At 38.1% G+C, this 21,892-nt stretch overlaps 1 protein-coding gene across 1 annotated transcript in view; it reads left to right on the top strand.

Annotated features, from left to right (window-relative positions):
• Window positions 1–285: 285 nt before the first annotated feature.
• Window positions 286–21,892, top strand: part of LOC123875594 (transcription factor HNF-4 homolog) — a 51,466-nt gene continuing 29,859 nt past the window's right edge. Inside the window, exon 1 of the mRNA XM_045921521.1 lies at window positions 286–757. Within this exon, the coding sequence (XP_045777477.1) occupies window positions 661–757 (97 nt within the window). The 5' untranslated portion in view covers window positions 286–660. The remainder of the gene's footprint in view (window positions 758–21,892) is intronic.

Below are 21,892 nucleotides of genomic sequence, written 5' to 3'. Positions count from 1 at the left end.
TAGCATCAGAGGAACCGCCGCCCGATGCGTTGTCATACAAGAGTCTGGCCTCAGCTTGTGATTGCGACGCGTGATACATTTTATTTGATCACTAGTATTCGCTTTACCTGATGTGATACAGTCTATAATAGATGCAGGCTGAAGTGGAAAAAAGTCTTCGGCGCGTGCTCACCCGGAATGTGTGATCAGCTTAACTGCATTCAAATAATTCCGTATTATTTATAGTGAACGAATCAGCTGACTCGACGCGTTGTCACTACAGTAGAGCCATTGAAACACCTCGCAGAGGGCCGCGTAGCCGCGAGGCACCCGTGCAATCTATGTTATCATACCGAACACACGTTAAACGACTAGTAACTGGCTCTGTCGGCTTATTTACGTCGCCGCATAAGTATACGGCACGCCAAACCGGACTTACTGCATCTACTTTACGAGATATGTGTGCGAAAACCGGAAGCTTCAACTAACAAAATATAATAAAAGAAAATTCGTATGGTGTCGCCTAGAGATAGTAACGTTTTAGTGGGAAACAAAATGTTGATTTTTTTAACGTGTCAGTGTGATCACCGAAAAATAAACATGGAAACGTTGTGAAAATAGTGTAAAATAAAAAGTGGTTGTTGTAAATTGAATTGTAAGTCGATGTGATAAGGTGCAAAAATGAGGAGTGATTTGATGGCGCCTAGCGAGCTGGAGGGGACGGACTACCTCCTTTCCTCTACCATGAGGCTGGAGGATAGCTTTCTGCAGATTCTTGGTGAGTTGCTTGGATTGCAGTGCCTACCCTAAATTCTCAAGAAGTTATTAAGTGATTAGGTAACTAGGTAATATGGAAGATTTGAAACTGGTGCAATTTTGCTCTTCTTCGCTTTAAAAATATATTTATCTTCGAGCATATATAGATAGACACTTAATTACCTACCTATATACCAAAGGCTAGAGACGGTGCCATTAATATTTACTGTGTCGAAGACATAAATATGTAATTATGTAGTGTACGGAGCTAAAAGTGAAGTTATACGTTACATTATTTATGTAAACAACTGTCAAAGGTTCAAGGTATAATAGTAGGTATAATAGGTACGAGTATATAGAGTATATAGAAACCTCCACACTTTTAGATGCATTAGCCAAACCTGATTTTTTAGTTATCTATCTAACTACTCGATCAAATTATTCTGTAAAGATATAAAAGAAGGTATAACTTGTGTTCATAATAAAGTGAAGACTTTGTAAAATACAGTTAATTCCATTAATTAGATACCTACTTACTTACAATGTTAATTTATTCGTGTAAACCAGCTCTGTATTCAAAAAGTTAAAAGCACTTATATTCCTAAGTAGGTACCTACCTACTATAATAACGATATATATAAATAGCAGAAAAAATATAATTGCGTAGTTATTATTTGTTCTTAAGATAGCCCATGACACGACGCTGGCGCCCTTCTGTTTGATAAAAACAAGATAATTCTATTGCATAAAAATGCGTAAGATACCCAAGTACTAACCTACCTAATCAGTACGTAAAGACACGCCTCTATTTCTAAATCAATTGAAATATTATATGTAGGTAAGTACATAATATATAAGGGCTGGCTCATTTTTGCGCAACGGATCAGCCTGGCTGTCCAGCGTGGAAATGCAGCCAGTATTCTTGGCATTCCACGCGGGCATAATTTGTATAGTAATCAGATAAGGCTAGATAAGTTTTATTGTAATATTTACATTATAAAAAAAATGATAAAGAATAATAAGAACTTATTTAAGTCTTAAGAATATTAATAAGACTCATCGTACCATTTGTTTGCTTGGCTGTTTCTTAAATTAAATACCAAAGTACTTAATTTTATTTATCCTTACGTAAATTCTGAAGAAAAGTGGGAAAACACTTTACAGCTTTCAATATTTTTTCAAGCGATTATAATTTGTGAGCATCAGGATGGCTGAACAGCAAGAGGATTTGAAAGTTTAAGTCACAGTCATTCAAGATTTAGTACCCATTTGGTACCTGACATCAAATAAATAATTGGTACCTACTTCGCTAAAGAGGGACAAATAGACTGTGCAAATAGTACAATGAAAGTGGCCAGCCATACTGGCGTCAGAATAGCTGACCACTTTCATGGCTTTAATTGTATCTAATAAAGATAATAATAATTTTATAGCACGTGTTTTATCGCATGATAGATGTTACTTGAATAAAATAAATAATATAAAAATAAAAAGAGTACGCCGAAGCTAATATCCCAGCCAGGGACACAGTAAAAGCAGCTGTTGCAAAAACAGGGTTCTGCGTACCTACCTACCTTTTTTTTTTCGAAGGGGAAATCTTCTTAAGCTAGCCACACAGCACGTAGGCTACTTTTTATCTTTCTATCTTAGCTGCTTTTACTGTGTCCCTGGCTGGGATATTAGCTTCTGCGTACTCTTTTAATTTTTATATTATTTGTTTTATTCAAGTAACATCTATCATTTTGCGGTAAAACACGTGCTATAAAATTATTATTATCTTTATTAGGTACAATTCAATATTTAATATCTACTATCTTCGATATACTTAGGTACTATCTCTACACCGAAAGAGTAAAGAAAAACAAACATTAATTTACAACCTTAAGAGGGGTCTCTCCGTCTCTCGCTCCATACAAACGTAGTTCCAATTTCATTTGAATATTAAGCAAGTAAAGTCCATGAAATTTTGCAGACATATTCTAGAAACTGATATTTATGCCTGTGGTTTTCCAGATTTCTGTTAAAATATTCGGTTTCAAAGTTACGTGGTCTTAAAAATTCACGTACAAATCTTTGAGCCCCTGTAATGTCAAAACTACATATTTTTAGAAAAATCTAAAACACCATAGGCACAGATATTAGTTTCTAGACTATGTCTGCAAAATTTCATGGACTTTGCTTAATATTTAAATGAAATTAGAACTAAGATTGTATGGAGTAAGTGACGGAGAGAGCCCTGTTAATATTATAAAGGGGTCGTTGAGGTCATGACCATTTCTTGTCAACCAACCCAGTCGTAACTGTTCGTAGAGTCAATCTTCAAATGTTTGGCTATGTGCCTGACGCTTCAATGATGCAAGACATAAATTACAGGAACGAACTACCAAGCTCTTCTAAATACACATAAAATACGAGTATATGAACGAATTCTTGCTTTAGTTAGAAATTGAGATCAGGTTGGTACATAGATTTAAAAGTATTAGGTACATATTTGGATTTCTGTGGGTTGGTAGGTATGTAAAAAACTTCAAGGAATAAAAGCCTTAATTTGCTATAATTCGCTGAAAAAGGCAACTCTTTATGGTACAACATGTAGCAAGCGATATGCACCGCCCGCCCTCATACTCCTAAGCATGCGGGAAAAGCCAGCCACCAAGCAAGCCCCAAATACCATCACGTAACACCGATTTGTATGGTGTTGTTGCAATGTAGCTTGCTGCATATTGTACTTCCGCAAAGTAACGGCTACTTCTATACAATATTTAAAAAAAGTTTGGTGGCTTCTTAAAGTGCCAGACCAGCACAACGGAACTAAATAAATCTGTCTGTCCATCCGTCTGTTACACCTGCATATTCCAGAAACTACTAACGCTATCGACTTGTATGCAATTTCAAAGTAATGTTGCCAATCAGACAAACGGATAGACAGACATACTTTTGCATTTAAAATATTAGTGTGGACGTAGATAATATCAAATCCGGGTCAATGCGCGCTAAAGAGTTCTCTTATCATCAGGATATTAATGTATCACACATAACTCATCATAACTTATTAATAATATAATTCGTCTAAGCTAATTCCGATACTGAGTATATTTTAATTAGTTGAATAATTGGCAAATGGTTATCTATTCGAGACACCTCATTATTTCTCATGTCCATCCGATCTACGCCGCATGCTTTATCTATATCACCTATATTCCTAGTAATTAGGTATACAGTGTGTTTTTTTAAACTGGGAAAAACACACTGTATTTGCATAAAAGATATATATGGGAGCCCTGAAAAATATTTGGTTTTGGATCAACGTTCCACACCTTATACCTACCACAGATTTGTAACTAATTTGGTCTACGAGTAGAGACCTGTGACCGGCGGACAGACAGACAGGCAGACAGCAAAGTGACATTAAAAGGGCTCCGTTTTAATCCTTTAGGTACAGAACCCTAAAAAATTGACTGACTGACGTAGACCTACCTACAATTCTTACGGCTCTACCCTACCTCTACGCCTAGGTTTAAAAACTTGAGATTCGGCAGGTTCTTTCTTGAACCTCACGAGAGACCATTTAGATCCCCTAAGAAAAGGATTTTGAAATATTTTAACGGGATCTTTAAAATTTTCAAAAGAAAAATAAAACCGACTTCAAAAACCAAAAACACTAAAAAGTAGAAAATAACTTTTGTTTAGCTACACATGTAATGTACCTAGGTATGAAGTCGAGCGAGCATATTAAAACAAAATTAGAAATCCAAGAGTGAAGCTCGCCCGACTTCATACCTAGGTACATTACATGTGTAGCTAAACAAAAATTATTTTCTACTTTTTAGTGTTTTTGGTTTTTGAAGTCGGTTTTATTTTTCTTTTGAAAATTTTTTATTTCACAATTTTTAGTTAATAGTTACTAAGCTATTACAGTGATCGCGAGCAATTTGCTCTTATCCATTGAGGAGTTCTGTTCTCCATCTCCGAAGATATTCATCAGATCTTCACCAAATTTATATGGGACCACCTGCACAGTATACCCTTTCAAACAAAAAAAAAAATTTCCAAATCGGTCTAGGGGTCTTTGAGTAATCGGGGAACATACATAAAAAAAAAAAAAAAAAGATCCCGACGAATTGAGAACCTCCTCCTTTTTTGGAAGTCGGTTAAAAAGGGGTAAACTTAAATCCACGCAGACAAAGTCGCGGAACGATGCCGCGTACAAACTGATAGGGGGAGTCCATCTCCCTACGAAGTTAGCCTGTTAGGCACCATCTTAGACTGCGTATAGGTTTACCACCAGTTGAGATCGTAATCAAGTTGATATGTGTTGGTGAGATTTTATCATACTTCACATCACACTAATATTATAAAGGAGAAAGTTTGTATGTGTGTGTGTGTGTGTGTGTGTGTGTGTGTGTGTGTGTATGTTTGTTGCTTCACGCAAAATCTACTGGACGGATTGGGTTGAAATTTAGAATGGAGATAGATTATACCCTGGATTAGCACACAGGCTACTTTTTATCCCGGAAAATGAAAGAGTTCCCACGGGAATTTTAAAAAACCTACATCCACGCGAACGAAGTCGCGGGCATCAGCTAGTCAAATATAAAAAAAACCTGTCAAGTTTGAGTCGAACTCGCACACGACTCCGTGCCATGTACCATCGTACAAAAAATTATGTAACGTGCCTACTTCATATAAATAAGGCCTATACTCTAAAAAGGCCTATGTATTACAAAAAAAGAAATATTAAGCTTAGTATGGAAATATGGATTCTATACTTCGTATCTTAGTTCTTAGTTCTTCTTCTTTTCTTGTTTGGTGGTTTTTTTAGTGCCAGACCAGCACAATGCACTTCGCCAGTGTCAAGTGGTATGAAGGACATAATTTCGAGTCCCGTGTGTCACAGGCATTAATGTCTACGTCACTGCGTGCGACAGGCACGGTGAGGCACTGGTATGACGTGTATGGCACGCACAATAAGAAAATTACCGACGCGGTTTCGTAACGTATCGTCTATAGAGGGGGATCTCTTGGGAAACCTGGAGCGTCGCGCGTCGTATGACGAACCGCAACAATAGATAACGTCTATAAGAGCTCGTTCACACAGGCTGCGTAAGCGTAGACGTAGCGCGTTGTAATGTATGGAACCGTATGAGACATGACATACCGCTTGCGTGGCGTGAACGTTCGCGTAGACGTAATGCGTGCAGTTACATCTATATGGGTTTACGCGGGGTTGATATGTTACCAGTTAGCCAGTCAGTTTATCTACTCTACTAGGTACTAATCTCCGTACCTACTTACCTTTTTTTTTCAAATATGTTCGCATCTAATATTATATTGGTTCCGCGTCGCCGTTGTTCTAGTATCGTACCCACCCATGACCCACGCCTTTGGCCGGCATGGTAGACTATGGGCAAACGATTCTCAGTCTGAGAGGAGTGAGAGCCGAGACCCTGCTCAGTAGTGAGTGGTAGTGAGTCGATGGAGGGTTAATCATGATGATGGTGATGATGAAATGCTTGTAGGCGGGTTCCTGCACGCATACTTCCGTCATATAGCTACCGACCTACGTTCCATGGATGATTTACCGTAACAACTGCGTCTACATATTACGTTGTCACTGGCAGAAGTTCAAAATGCAATTCAATTAAAGGCCACTCTTGGATCTGAAATGCATACCGGCATCCAAAATAAATGCCGGTTTCGTCAAGTATTAGGTAATTTATGTTTGTAAACTAAGCGTTCTTCCACGGATCACTGCACGACACGACAAATTCTGTAACGACTTGGACGTGTAGTAAGTATTTGGTTTATTTCTATTAAAAGCGGTGATAGCAATAGCATAATGGAGTCCGCGTTCTTTCCGGGAGGTCGGAGGTTCGATCCCGGGCCCTGACCTCTAACTTTACGGAGTTTATACTATTTGTGTCTTGAGCAATAAAATATCACTTGTTCCAATGGTGAAGGAAACCATCGTGAGGAAACCTGCATGCTTGAGAGTTTTCCATAATGTTCTCAAAGGCGCGTGAAGTATGCCAACCAAGCCGCACTGGGCCAGCGTGGCAGACTATGGATATCCTCATTCTGAGATGATATCCGTGCTTAGTTGTGGGTCATGATGATAATAATATTCCTATTCTCTACGAGAGTAGATACGACTCTTTTCACATAAAAGCGGTTGAGCAACAGTGGAGAGGATGTATCTGCGCATGGATACCTAGGTATTATGAAAACAATATACAAATATTTATCCAAAATAAGTTATCTCAAAGGTCAAAGCTCCAGTCAAAAACATTTAAGTAAGTATAGTAAAATAATAAAAAATCTACATATTTAAATTCGTACCTTCGCACGAAGCTGAGCGGATTGCCAGTGTTTTGATTAAATATAGACTAAGACGACATTTATTGTCTGTCAGTTTGTTTCCAATAAAATAAACGAATAAAAACTTCAATATATGAGTAATTAAACTCAGTAGCCAGAGAGCGGATGGTTTTGTACTACAAATAATAATTATATAAGTATTATTGTCGTACCGTGCATGTGCACTACACCACCGTTTTTTGTCGTCCGGTGGTTTGTGGACAAATGCCCTTAGCGCAACCTTGCCACGACTGAAGGTTGTTTTATTTTGAGGCTTTGCTTCAAAATGTCTACTTTAACAATTATTAAATTATACATATCCTTATACGAATTTACAATAACTTTTTTAGCGTTCCTCACCTGAAGGGTGCCAACGTGACCCTATTACTAAGCCTCCGCTGTCCGTCCGTCTGTCTGTCAGCGAGGTGTATCTCATGAACCATAATAGGTAGGTAGACAGCTGAAATTTTCACAAAATGTGTATTTCTAATGCCACTATAAAAAATTTATAACAATGAAATATAAAAAAATATACTTAAGTATATATAGTATATAGGTATAATGTTATTACTTGCATGATGGTACGGAACCCTTCGTGTGCGAGTCCGACTCGCACTTGGTTGATTTTTTTTAGCATTCCGTATAGGCCATTACATTATCACAATTATTTACAATGTGTACAAAAAATGTGCAGACCTTCAACCGAAAAGGTTGAGACTACATTGTATTTTGTATAAAAATAAAACGGGGACGGGCGCTAATGTGGGACGCAACGTGCGTTGACACATTGGCCCCGTGTCATATCAGAGAGACAGCATCAACACCGGGAGCCGCAGCAAAAATGGCTGAAAACGGCAAGCGGCGCAAGTGTGCCTCTCTTTTTGAGAGTTACATTTTGTTCCGTTTGCCGTGGAGACCCAAGGGCCATGAAGTCTTAGTGCAAAAAAAATTATGAGACAATAATCTCATCGGGTGACAGAAGGGCTGGCTCATTTTTTGGGCAACGGATCAGCCTGGCTGTCTAGCGCGGAAATGCAGCCAGTACATATTCTTGACACCATTCCACGCGGGCATGATTGGTAAAGTAATTAGATAAGGCTAGCCTTAAGTTTTATTATAATATATTTTCAATTAAAAAAAAAAGAATAAAAATACGCGTAAGTAGGTATACATGGGGAAGATAGTTTCCATGATTTCTATGTTCCAGCCTCCCGAACAAGCCGGATTCCGAAATGGCTTCACTGTTACAAACCGCTTCCATACGCTGCGGCAATACCAACCTAGTATATAGGTACTGAAGAATAGATACGTATACCTACAGCTAGGTCCTAGGCATAACTATTTTGTGCTTTTGTGAATTATATGAAAGCCTTCGATTCGGTAGGAACTTGGGATGCCGAATCGACTATGGGTAGCACAGACTTCTAAACCTTTCTCTGTGATCGGTAGGTAATGTTTCCAATTATTGCTGAAAAGCTTGATTTGACACCGAGATTGCTTGGACCCTCAGGACGGAGTATGATACTTTTTATCCCGGAAAATCAAAGAGTTTTCGATGTTGCAGTGCATCAGCTATAAAGTAGGTAAACATAAGTAGGTAGGTATTCAAAATGGAGTCGTTCTAAATGCATCAAAATACCTTACGTCATAGAAACCAAACAATAAAGGTTAAAACCTGAATGTATAATGTAGACTACGAGTAGGTATATTAACCTATAGGTACCTACCTCGCGACATTCACGTTCACGTGTTGGGATATAAAAAAGATACTTTAAATGCTTTAACTATGTAATAGATCTTAATACCTAACATCCGCCATTTTATCGCATCTAAATAGAAGATGGAAAAATCGCGAAAAGCGATGGTACATGTGTAGGTAAAGTATTTAGTAGGTACCTGAAAATTGGCTCTGTAAAGAAACTGCACCAGAAGAATAAAATGGCTGTGATAGACAGTCAGATGACCTGGACGAGACGAAGCTATACCCTGCGTTGCCATTCCCAGATACGTCATCGCGGCGCATCGCGATATTCAGTTGGAAGACGAGACCAAAGAATAAATGTATGATGAACTCATTCCCAATACGCGCATCCACTCGGCAATCGGCGGCGCGAGCGCATCCTTTTTACACCACTGCCCATAAAAACACCGGCCAAGTGCGAGAGGCAAAAGATATAGGTACATATTCTGTGAAAATTTCAACTCTACTTATTACGGTTCAGGAGATACAGCCCACTGACAGACGGACGGATGGTGGGAGGGACGGACAGTGGAAGCTGAGTTACTAGTTAGTAGAGGCGTAGGGTGGGGCTTAGGCAATAAAAAGTCTTGTTATCACCCTTCGGGTACGGGACGGAAAGTCATGTTTTCAGGGTTCGTGTGTGAATGTATGTGAGTTTTGACCCTAGTCTGTATCCGTTCCCGGGATGCAAGCGTCATAAGTGTTTAAATAGATGAGCCGTGAAAAGCTAGCAGACAAACAGATACACTTTAAGCATTTATAATATTACTTAATACATACTTAGTATGGATTTTATGCAACGCAATATCTACCTACTTTATAATTAGGTACCTACGCAAAATTGCTACTTACATAAGTAATTTGCATACATCGCAATTCGCAACCTCTAGCTTTTTTAGGGTCTCGCATAGGCAAGTGGTCTGTGGTCGTGCAGCAACACAAGGACCACTTGTAACAAACACCACACAAACTAGATACAATCTCCTAGATAGAAACGTTTCACTCCGATAGTGGAGCATTGCACAGCTAGGTATATTAGGTATAGCAAAATAAAGCTTGTTGTTTCTTGTGTACCACAGACCGAACTTCCGTAAAGTGACGCTTTCGTTCTACCCAATATAGATGAGAATTGATAAGTAGATCAGAAGAAAATTCAGTATGGTAGGCCGTAAGCTAAGCGTCTTTTATTAATATTTTTAACCCCCGACCCAAAAAGAGGGGTGTTATAAGTTTGACGTGTGTATCTGTGTATCTGTGTGTCTGTGTATCTGTGTATCTGTGTATCTGTGTATCTGTGTATCTGTCTGTGGCATCGTAGCGCCTAAACGAATGAACCGATTTTAATTTAGTTTTTTTTGTTTGAAAGGTGGCTTGATCGAGAGTGTTCTTAGCTATAATCCAAAAAAATTGGTGCAGCCGTTTAAGAGTTATCAGCTCTTTTCTAGTTTTCTTGTAGAAAAGAAGGTTACATAACCGTTAGGTTCATAATATTATGTCAATAGACAAATGTCAAGCTGTCAAGATGGACGTTGCCTTGATACATAATTATTTATTTGAAAATGATGTTTTGGAAAACTCTGACACTTTGGATCGTAGGCGCGGAATAGTCCAAGAAAATCGGTTCAGCCGTTTGAAAGTTATCAGGTCTTTTCGGTCTTTTCTAGTTACTGTAACTTCACTTGTCGGAGGTGTAATAAATTTTTAATTTACACTTGTTATACGTATGCAGTTATGCATAATATGCCGATGTTGCCAGTGGCTTCCTAACCTATGCCAACAGCCAGCTGCAGATCACGATGATTTCAAGTGACGCAGCAACTTTGCAGAGACTGCTCCTATTAATAGATATTAATATTCTCTTCGAAAGCTAATAGATCGGAGAGACAACTAGGCTATTTAAATAGAATAATATTAGCCATGTTTAGCATGACATATTCCTCATTCCACTCCAATCTAGCTTGTGTACTTATAGTTATATCTTTATTTAGATACTCTACATTTTAACAGTCAGAAAACTCGCAGTTACACAGCGAGCGATGGAGTGAGCTACGTGATGAAATGAGGAGGTCCGTAGCAGAACCAGAGTAACCGACATAGCTCAGCGATGGAGAGAGCTATGTAGAGTTAAGTTTATCTACGTGATCAAATCAGAAATGAGGAGGTCCGTAGCAGAACCATAGTAACCGACATAGCTCAGCGATGGAGAGAGCTATGTAGAGCTAAGTTTATCTACGTGATCAAATCAGAAATGAGGAGGTCCGTAGCAGAACCAGAGTAACCGACATAGCTCAGCGATGAAGAGAGCTATGTAGAGCTAAGTTTATCTACGTGATCAAATCAGAAATGAGGAGCTCCGTAGCAGAACCAGAGTAACCGACATAGCTCAACGGGTTACGAAGCTGAAGTAACGGGCAGGGTACATATTTAGTTCTTAATACCGATACACGTTGAGATTTCAAGGTGCTAGCCTAGCCAAGGACTGTTGGCAGATTTTCCACTTGCTGGACAGATAACATCAAACGAGTTTGAGAGAGCCACTGGATTCAAACGTGGCAAAGCCGTGGCGTCGGGAAGACCCTACATGAGACCAATGTCCGGCAGTGAACGTCTATCGGTTGACGATGACGGTAATAATACAAAAAATTCCATCAAATCGACGAAAAACGGAAGCAAATTCGAAAAAAAAATTAGATATATGAGTTGTATGCGGAAACGCGCGCGACATATTTCGCGCGGTAGCAAAGTGGCTTGAATGATTAATTTACTTAATTAGCCATTCATTATAAATGCATATCAAGATGAGGTACATAGAGACCACGTAAATAAAGCGATAACGACGCATCAAGGTCGTCGCCTATGCTTTCCCAAGTAACACAAAAGTGCTGCATATCAACTGAATCACTGTCCACGTTGGAAACTTTAGCTCCAAAACATGCTATATACGAGCTGAATAATATCTGAATAATAGCATCCTCAGAAGATATAACTCTGATTTGGGCACAAATTATGCAGCAACTAGCTGATTAACTGCATTATATAAGCATTTAATAAGCATTAACAGAGGTAACATTCGTCCCAAGAGCTGAACATTGGCTGATAAAGAGAGTGTGTGCTACCTATTATGCAGCTCAAACAACAAATAAGCACCTTTTTTACGCTTTTATGCAGGTAAAAGAGCACGGGCGGGGAAATTGTGAATAAATATTACTCCATATATTCCTTAACATCACACTATCTTGATATTCTGCTTGTGCGCAAACCATCATATAATCACAATGTGACATTTCTATAATGGAAGTAAAAAGTTAATTCATTTTTGGTAAGTAGAACTTGTATTTGTTATTAGTGCCTGTTTGATGGGGAAAGCAAGTTTATTGTCAAATATCATATACTTTTAGACCAAAATTTTCACGCGCCCTCGAAATATAACTGTTTACTTGGAAAACCTATTATAAAATGGATAGTAATATTACAAAAATGCCAGCAATTTCTTTGAATTTTTACGCTTATGCTAATAAGCTTTTACGTATAAATAACTAAACATCTTTTTCAAGTCCAATAGATAGACAAAATAAAAATAAATAGTAAATAAATAATAAATATTGTAATTTAGAACATAGAAAATGGTGGGCAAGCAATGTGATCCGTAATAATGCCAAATAAATGCTTTAATGGCTATAATGAAGTGCTAGGGGTATATTAATCAGCAAAAAGCTGATACGAGTAGTTCTTGTATCTAATAAGTCAGCCATAGATTGATGTACAGCTGAATAGTTGGTAACATTACGCAAAGCTATTAGCATTACGGTTAGCTTTTAGGGGTCCATGGTGAACGTTTTTACATGAGTAAATAAGTCAGTACTTATTTTATTTATTTCTTTCTTTCGTTCTTTTATCTTTAGTTTATAATACTTATTATAACTTTATTTCTCAGGGTAATTCACAAGTGAACTTATTCGACATTTGCACTTTAAGTGGAAATGTCGAATAAGTTCACTTGCACACTCACAGACATTTGCACTTTAAGTGCCAATGTATTCTGCTCTCAGAAAGAGCAACAAGCAACAGAGCACCTGTCACAAGTGATCAGCTCGAAAACCATGAAGACTCTGATGGCTAATCAAGCTTTAATTTTAAATAAATGCCATCTTTAAGCAATTTTTCCATTTCAATAATAAAATTTTCCAAATAAGCGTCTAATCTTTTCATTTTGCCTATTTCGAAATAAATGCCAATGACAAAAGGTCTGAAAAAAGGATTCTTAAAAACGTTGAAAAGTATAGGCCAAAACTCGTTTTTAGAACTCTTAAAGAAAAAAACTCTTAACTCTTGAAGAAGAAGATAAACCGTATTTCACTAGTTCTTATTCTTTTTTCCACATTTTCTACAACAACCCTATAATTTACTAGGGTTCCGTACCTCAAAAGGAAAAACGGAACCCTTATAGGATCACTTTGTTGTCTGTCTCTTTGTCCATCTGTCTGTCTGTCTGTCTGTCGTGCCTGTCAAGAAATCCTATAGGATACTTTCCGTTGACCTAGAATCATGTTTGGCAGGTAGGAAGGTCTTATAGCACAAGTAAAGGAATTAATCCGAAAACTGAATTTTTGGTTACAACATAAAAAAATTAAAATGTGTTCAAAACAAATAATTACTTACCTAGCTTGTTACCTAGTAGGTATTTTAAATTTTCAAAGTAAGATAACTTTACCAAGTGGAGTATCATATAAAAGGAGTTTACCTGTACATTCTGAAACAGATTAATATTCATTTTTATGCATAATAGTTTTTGATTTACCGTGCAAAATGTAGGAAAATATACCCGAGTACGGAACCCTCAGCGCGAGTCTGACTCGCACTTGTCCGGTTTTTATAACGCTGACAATATAAATGATATAGGTACAAGTACGGCGAGGCACTGAAAAAGAACTTTTCAGGATCTTAAATAACTCCATTAGCAGATTAAATGACTACGGGAGTACAATTATTCAGCCCAAGTAGGACAAAGGGTTACAAGTGAATAGCTTTATACCTGTTTGCTGTAATTTAACATCATATACGTCCACCCAAAGGGATCATGTGGGCTAGATAAGTGCAGATATAAGAGTGCGTATAACAGCTGATTAAAACTGTGAAAGTTCAACTATATGCAGCATGAAGCGTTAATAGAATTCACAGAGTAACTGATAGCTTTATAATAATTCACATATGCTCAGTTAAAATGCAAACATTTGAAAGATACACTTGTGACCTTTTATTCAGAAAATAGCTTAGTTTGAGTCCATAAAAATACTTTATTGTAGCTGAAAGTACCGAAACTTGCTAAAAGCTGAATAACATGACCTGCGCACCTGATAGTAACGCTCGCAACATTAAAGCGGTGTCTTCGTGGTACTTAGTAAAGTCAATGTACAGGAGAAAGCGTAACAGTAGGCTTTTACAGTAACGGTGGACTCTTATAAGTCTTCATAAACGCTTAAAGTACCGATGTGGACCTCATGTGACATCTTTTAATGCAGTTTTGTGTTACTTGGGTTATAGTCGCTACTTAGATTAATTGTGTCTCCATATTACCTATACCTAGGTACCTACTTCACTAGCAGCTTGAATTTTCCACTATAATTGAAATATTGCTTACTCACTTAAAATGACAAAAAAAAAGTCAAGTGTGAGTCGAACTCGCACACGAAGGATTCCGTACCATCGTACACGAAATAACACTTCTTTTTTCATGAATACTATAAAAATTACGAACAAAAATGTCAGGCAAACCACTGTAACAAGGCAGGGTGCCCAGAACGCTGGCTGCGTTACCTTGTTGAATAACCAGACTGATATGCTGATCGACGTAACTGCCAGACCTCCGACACGGAATGACAGGTCCTTAAAAACGGATCCTCGCGCCAGGAACCCATGGTCTCCACCTCAAAAGACACACATATGAAAAGACAGATAGGTAGAAGGCCGGACAGCGGAGTCTTAGTAATAGGGTCCCGCGCGTTCGCACCCTTGGGTACGGAACCCTAAAAATAAAAATGAACCCGTGAAATGCTAGTCTGACTCGCTCACAAAAGGTTCCACACCATCGTACAAGAAATCTCAAACCAGTGGGATATATTGCTAGTTAATTACGGACAGCGTCATCTTGATGTGATTCAGTGAACTAATTATTTGATCGGAAATAAAAATCTTTAATTATTTTTTTGATGTAACCACAAATTCACGGTTTTAGGATTTTTTCCTTTATTTGTTGTATAAGACATTGCTACCAGTCAACTTTCAAGATTCTAGGTCATCAGGAAATAGGTAGGTCCTATCTGTATAGGTTTTTATTCCTCTGAATTGACATACACGACAGATAGATAAATAGACAGACAGACTTCGAAGTGATCCTTTAATGGTTCCTTTTTTGTTTTGAGGTAAATTCGAAAGCAAAGGCTTGCACAACTTCACAAGTCGGTATTCATACATCCAGCTCCATGGTCAAATGGTGGCTTTTTTAGCTCATTAACTTTAACGGTAACTTTAATCGCCTGTTGTGCAACTAGCTCTAGTCATTAACTGTGTTCCTTAGCTAGGATCTAACGATGAGTCAAGTCTAAGAAAGAGGCTAAAGGAATCCTCCGTGCGTCGATGATAAAATAATTAAACGACACGAGTTCCTTCGTAAAATTTAGTTTTTAATTTTTCTCACAACATAAATAAACAATGATAACAAAACAGTCTTGACGTATCTATTATTGAGTGATGATTTTTTCTTTTTCTTTTTTCAAACATTTATTTTTAAATAACTATGTGTGTAACCTACAAGGCCATCCTTTACCTAAGTACCTACCTACCTAATTACATAGGTACCTATGAAGCGTCTGATATGCCTAATCGTTAACCTTAAAATATCAAGCATTGAATCACTACTCATATTATAAATGCGAAAGTATGTCTGTTGTTTTGTTGGTTTTTTGATATGTTGGTTTGTCCTTCAATCACGTCGCTGCGGAGCAACGAATGGGCGTGATTTTTTGCATGGGTATAGTTAAAGACCTGAGGAGTGGCATGAGCTACTTTTTATCCCAGAAAATTGAAAAGTTCCCACGGAATTTTTATAAACCTATCCACTTGGACGAAGTCGCGGGCATCAGCTATCAGCTAGTCACACTAATATTATTAAGGAGAAAGTTTGTATATGGGTGTGTGTGTGTGTGTGTGTGTGTGTGTGTATGTTTGTTACTCCTTCACGCAAAAACTACTGAACGGATTGGACTGTTTAGAATGGAGATAGATTATACCGTGGATTAGCACATAGGCTACTTTTTATCCCGGAAAATCAAAGAGTTCCCACGGGAATTTTAAAAACCTACATCCACGCGAACGAAGTCGCGGGCATCAGCTAGTATAATATAATAATATATGAAAGACATTAAGGTCATTGATATAAGAGTATTGGTTTTGTTTGACCTTCAGTAAGTGGAAATTATTCTAATAAGTTAGAGCCTCGATAGCTCAACGGTTGAGGAGCGGACTGAATTCCGAAAGGTCGGCGGTTCAAACCCCACCCGTTGCACTATTGTCGTACCCAATCCTCCTGGCAAAAGCTTTACGCTTAATTGGAGGGGAAAGGGGAGTATTAGTCATGATTAGCATAGCTAATATTCTTTAAAAAAAAATCTAATAAATCCTAATGACTCCTTAATGAATAACTTAAATCCGTACCTAGGTAGGTACTTTATATGTTTTTTTACTTGGATACACATTGGTCTGACGTATTTGGTATATAATTGCGCCATTTGGCAAGTGGCGACCAATGCAGAATGACACCTAGATGTAAACAGTGTCCTTACTTTTGACCGAGTTCATTAGCCTAAGATACTGACAAGCCCAAACCCTCGTTATTGCCTCTTTTCCATACTTATATTTTTCGTTGGTTGCATACCTACCTACTTTTAGTTGGTTTATTATCTTGTCAGATTTGTTTTATAGGTAGGTATCATTGATATAATAATCATTCAGTTATTTTTGGACACTATACATAATTATTATCTAGGTACCTACTACCTACAATATACATCGTGATATTGAATAACCCATTAAGGTCACAGAAGTCAGCTTACAATTTGCACTTAAATATACTAACAGGTAAAATATGTACAAACTGCAAACAAAGTATTCCTATAAGAGAGATAGGTACGAACCTGTACTATAGTATAATATTAAATCAACAACAACGTAACAAGATCACAAGTTAGCCCTTGACTGCAATCTCACCCGATGATAAGTGTCGATGAAGTTTAAGGTTGAAGCGGGCTAAACTAAACCCCATTTTCTACGTGGTAGGTAGGCACATCGTACCGGAAATAGCGTTCTAAGAAGCCCAAAGATCGGTTGGATCATGTGATTCATTGTAGGTACTGGCACTTTGGTCAATTAAGAAAAGGCATCGCAAATAAGGACGTACTATCTTTGTTAAAATCATAAAACTTCATTTTTTGAAATTTAATAAATAACGTCAATTCAACTAATTTTGTATTTTACTATCCCAGTATTAAACCTAAAAAAACTTAAAACACTAAGTCAGGGGTATAAAAAAAATGTATCCCGTTAAATAGGCTAAATCGAACACTGTGCGGCGGTTACATATTGTGGTAACTAGCCACGGCTAAGCCTCACACCAGATCAGCTCTCCATTTTTCCAAATCCGTTGGTGACAATTTGGAATTTGTGGTTTGAAAAATCCTCTCGAGGAGGGTTTGACTACTGACTAAGTATAATCTATAACCAGACAGGATACTTTGTAATTGAATTATATCGTATTGTAAATTGAATATGTACTTGAAAAGAGCAACCGCCGAGTTTCTTGCTGATTCTTCTCGGTAGGAAAGGCATTCCGAACCAGTGGTAGATGCTTTTGACGATTCAAAAGAACTTGTAAAGGTCTAATTGAATAAAAATATTTTGAATTTGAATTTGACTACCACGCAGGGCCCGTGCGGACATGTTCTTTTGAGAACATTATGGAGAACCCTCAGGTATGCAGGTTTCTTAACGATGTTTTTGTTTACCGTTAAAACAAGTGATTCAATTGCTTAAGCCACAGATCACTTTCTACTCCGTGCTTAAAACGTGGAAAAGTTAGAGGTGCGTGTCCGAGATCGAGCTCCAAACCCCACGACTACGAGGCCGACAACTCGTTGAAGACCAGTGATCCATGGACTACACAAAACCCGCCGGCATAGGTATTTAGTTGTCACACTTCAAACTATCACACTTCACACTAATTTATCACACTTCACACTAATATTATAAAGGCGAAAGTTTGTATGTATGTGTGTGTGTATGTTTGTTACTCTTTCACGCAAAAACCACTGGACGGATTTGGCTGAAATTCAGAATGCAGATAGATAATATCCTGGATTAGCACATAGGCTACTTATTATCCCGAAAAATCAAAGAGTTCCCACGGGATTTCGAAAAACCTAAATCCACGCAGACGAGGTCACGGGTGTCAGCTAGTTTTCAAATAAGCCCAAAATCAGGCTAAGAAAGTTTGATCTGTAGAAACAATTCCAAATTCTGAAAGATCCAAATTCGTTTCCATGCCCAGAAAGACCTGAATGATGTAATATCAGACTGTCATTCAAATATCAAATCGACCTGACCTTTATTTACAGCTTGCAGGTATGAATGGATCGCATCAGCACATGAGTTGCCAACTGGTGTTTTGTTGAACTGCCAATTCGTAGTATATTGTTGCGTTAACAAAGGTCTGCCCATATAACATGCGAGAGGGTATTCCCTCTATCATCGAGGGAGTCTTGCACAGAAATGTGTGAAGAAATTTTTCAGTCATTTTCGAGGTCAGAGTGATTAAATACAAAATAATAAAACACAATAATACGCTAGTGTGATGAGGCCACGTGCACCTCTGAACACGTTGTCGAACATCGCTGCAGTAAATGTCTACAATCCTTTATAACATAAGCTCATCCAAATATAATTACATATTGCAATTTGGAACTGCACTGAAACTTTATGCAAGCCTTTATGTAAAATTAGCAAGTCATGTCTGTCCATGTACGCGAGGTGCAATGTCGCGTAACCATTTTCAGCACTAAGGTTCCATAGTCCCAGGGTCTCCATGACAAACGAAACAAAAGTGTAACTCTCAAAGAGAGGCATACTTGCGCCGCTTACCGTTTTCAGCCGTTTCTGCAGCAGCTCCTAATTTTGATGTTTTTTCCTTGATATAACAAGAGTCCGATATGTCAACGATCATAGCGCTCACATTAGGATCCGTTTCCGTTCTCAGGGAACTAGCGTCAATCCATAAGGCATCTTGCCACCATCCCTACGCCAGCTCAATGAGCACAGGAATATCGATGGTGGTAACAGCCTAACGGGGCTCCTTTGGCATGACTCTTATGCCAAAAGATAAAACGGACTATTGCCACCATATATTCCTACTATCATTGAGCCGGCATAGACTAATCGGGATGGTAGGAAGATACCTGTTGGATCAACATTGGTTCCCTTGGACCAATTCCTTTCCACAAGCTCGTCTGTGCTCATGGCACAGTGGTTTCCAATTTGAGACTTAGCTCCAAAAGAAAACTTTTGTGCACAGGAATATATGCTACGAGTAATAGTAGTAACTACCTATAATAATATGTGTTATTGCACATTGGATGTTGGCCCAAATGGTAGTGCATTTGCCCAAGACCTTGACTCACCGTGCATATCTAACGGCCTAGCCTATCAAAGCCCGAAGGACATATTGTACGGCAATCGAAAATAAACAGACATATTTATTATAGAGAAAGGGCCTGTGAGGGCAGGACCTTCGTTATTTTATAAAAGCTGAAAGTGTCTCTGCGCATTGTGTCCAATACAGGGAGGAACGATCAGTGACTATAAAATTTGGTGGCTTTGGCAAATGGTAGATAACAGGTAACAGAGACGTGTTACATTTTTCGTCAAAATATAAAGTTTTTATTTTTTTATTTTCTTCGGAACAGTATTTGAAAACACGTCATGCATGCCAGACCCTTACAATGCTTTCCAGACATCCACGACACATTAAAGTTTAAGGGCGTCTGGCAGGGGGTTGCCACGATACTAAGTGCCTGGCAATGCATGATGTAATTTCTAAAACTATTTCGAAGAAAATAAAAATAAAATAGGCTTTATATACTTTGACAAAAAAAAATTATCCGTCTAAATATCTGTTACCAAAGCCACCATAATCCAAACTTAACATACTCATACCTAGTTGCTGATCGTTCCTCCCGGTGTTGAGGCCAATGCGCATAGAAATTTTCAGCTTTTATAAAATAAAGAAGGTTTGGCCCTCACGGGCTCTTAGTCAATTATATAAGACTCTTCCAACTCTATATTTAGTCTAAAATATTTTATATCAACTTAGAAATACTTTGTATGTCACTGTAGCTAGTGATATGATAATTGATAGTTTGATCGTTTTGCCAAAAAGCGCTTCGCTTGGATAGGAGCCATCTACCATTTTATCTACCTAGTAGTTTATATTTTGTTATTGTTACATAAAAAGGCTCCAGTAAACATTGGCCCAATGCGTTTCTGAAGCGCAGACCTACCTAATCGTACGTGTAAAACAATATGTTCGAGTTCTGATATCAATAGTGTAAACTTACTGTAAACGTAGGGTATATCAAACTGTCCAAATTGCTTTGAAGTTGGTATGGAAATAATAATAGCACAGGTCAAGTGCATCTGACGACACGCCGGTAACCTATAATACCTATATTGACCTATTCGCAGCAGGCATGGTAAATAATGCACAGTGCATAAATGCAATGTGATATCTATTAATAACAATTAATCAGTCCACGTACATAACTGTAACAACTGAAACGCGTGATGTCTTATGTATTCCTATCTGCTATTTAGTATTTGGAAGATTCTATGGACACCGTCCACGGATATTCTTCTTCTTTATCCTGAGTTTCTTTGCCGCAATCAGTTGATACTATGACCGTTATACGAGACCGCTGGCACGGCTTCTCGTCGTACCACTCCAGCCAACCGAGTTCACTCCTGACTCCAAAATCCAAGTAGCCGGGCAATTCAGAACACTCGATAACATTCGTTTTTCATTGAAAAATACATCTTATCGAACGTTAACTTAACGAATCGAGTGTTCTGAATCGCCCTACAGGCCACCTCAACGACGACTTCAGGCGGTGTTGTCGGGCCAATATTTTCGTTGAGTATCTACACCGCTGCATTTATTATAAGAAGTGCATTTTCCGGTGTTTTGACAGTCGTCAGCGTCACTTTCCGTACATGCTTGCATAGAGGGCTGTCGGTCAAACCTAAAATGGAGAGGTGTTTAACGAACGGTGTCCTGTATCCACGGATGATATCCGTGGCTGTATTTTCAGAAACCACCAGGTACCAGAGCTGCAGATTATTCATGAGATGGACGGATGAAGTAAAGGCCACGATGGAAATCCTATTACATCGATGTACAAGAAAGGCAACTGCCAGGGATCCACAGTTGAAATGACCACGATCAGTCTACCAAAATTGCGCCAAGATGAAGTAGAAGAATTTCAGAAACGGATCGTATCCTTGAAATATATTGACACCATCATGGAGCTATGAATCAGCTCAGCTTATTGTGGACACCATCTACGGATTATGTTAAATAGTCGTAAGGTTCCGGTCTAATGTGGCCACAGAACCAAAGCTAATCACCTCGACTCTTGACGCAGTATATTTATCCTGCCCCAGAGTGTTTTGGTAAAGCGTGAAGCTAGAAGCTCGTGAAGAAGGTCCTGAATGAAGAAATGAGTAGGTAAAACTTTTGAAGGATTTTATTTCCTCGGTAAATAAAATCCTATTTCCGGGGAGACCTTAGGGGACTGATATCCAGGGCCGTAAAATAAATTAAAAGATAATTGATAAAGTACCTACATTTTTATTTTATTTTATTCAAAGATATGAATTTACATTTTATTTGAGTAAACAACAACTTTTATACATACAAATATTTACAAAATAATAACGGTTTATAACTAAAAGGCACAT

The sequence above is a fragment of the Maniola jurtina genome, chromosome 20, assembly GCF_905333055.1.
Source record: "Maniola jurtina chromosome 20, ilManJurt1.1, whole genome shotgun sequence".
NCBI lineage: Eukaryota > Metazoa > Arthropoda > Insecta > Lepidoptera > Nymphalidae > Maniola > Maniola jurtina.
The sequence above is the reverse complement of the archived record's forward strand: the minus strand, read 5'-3'. Positions and strand labels throughout refer to the sequence as shown.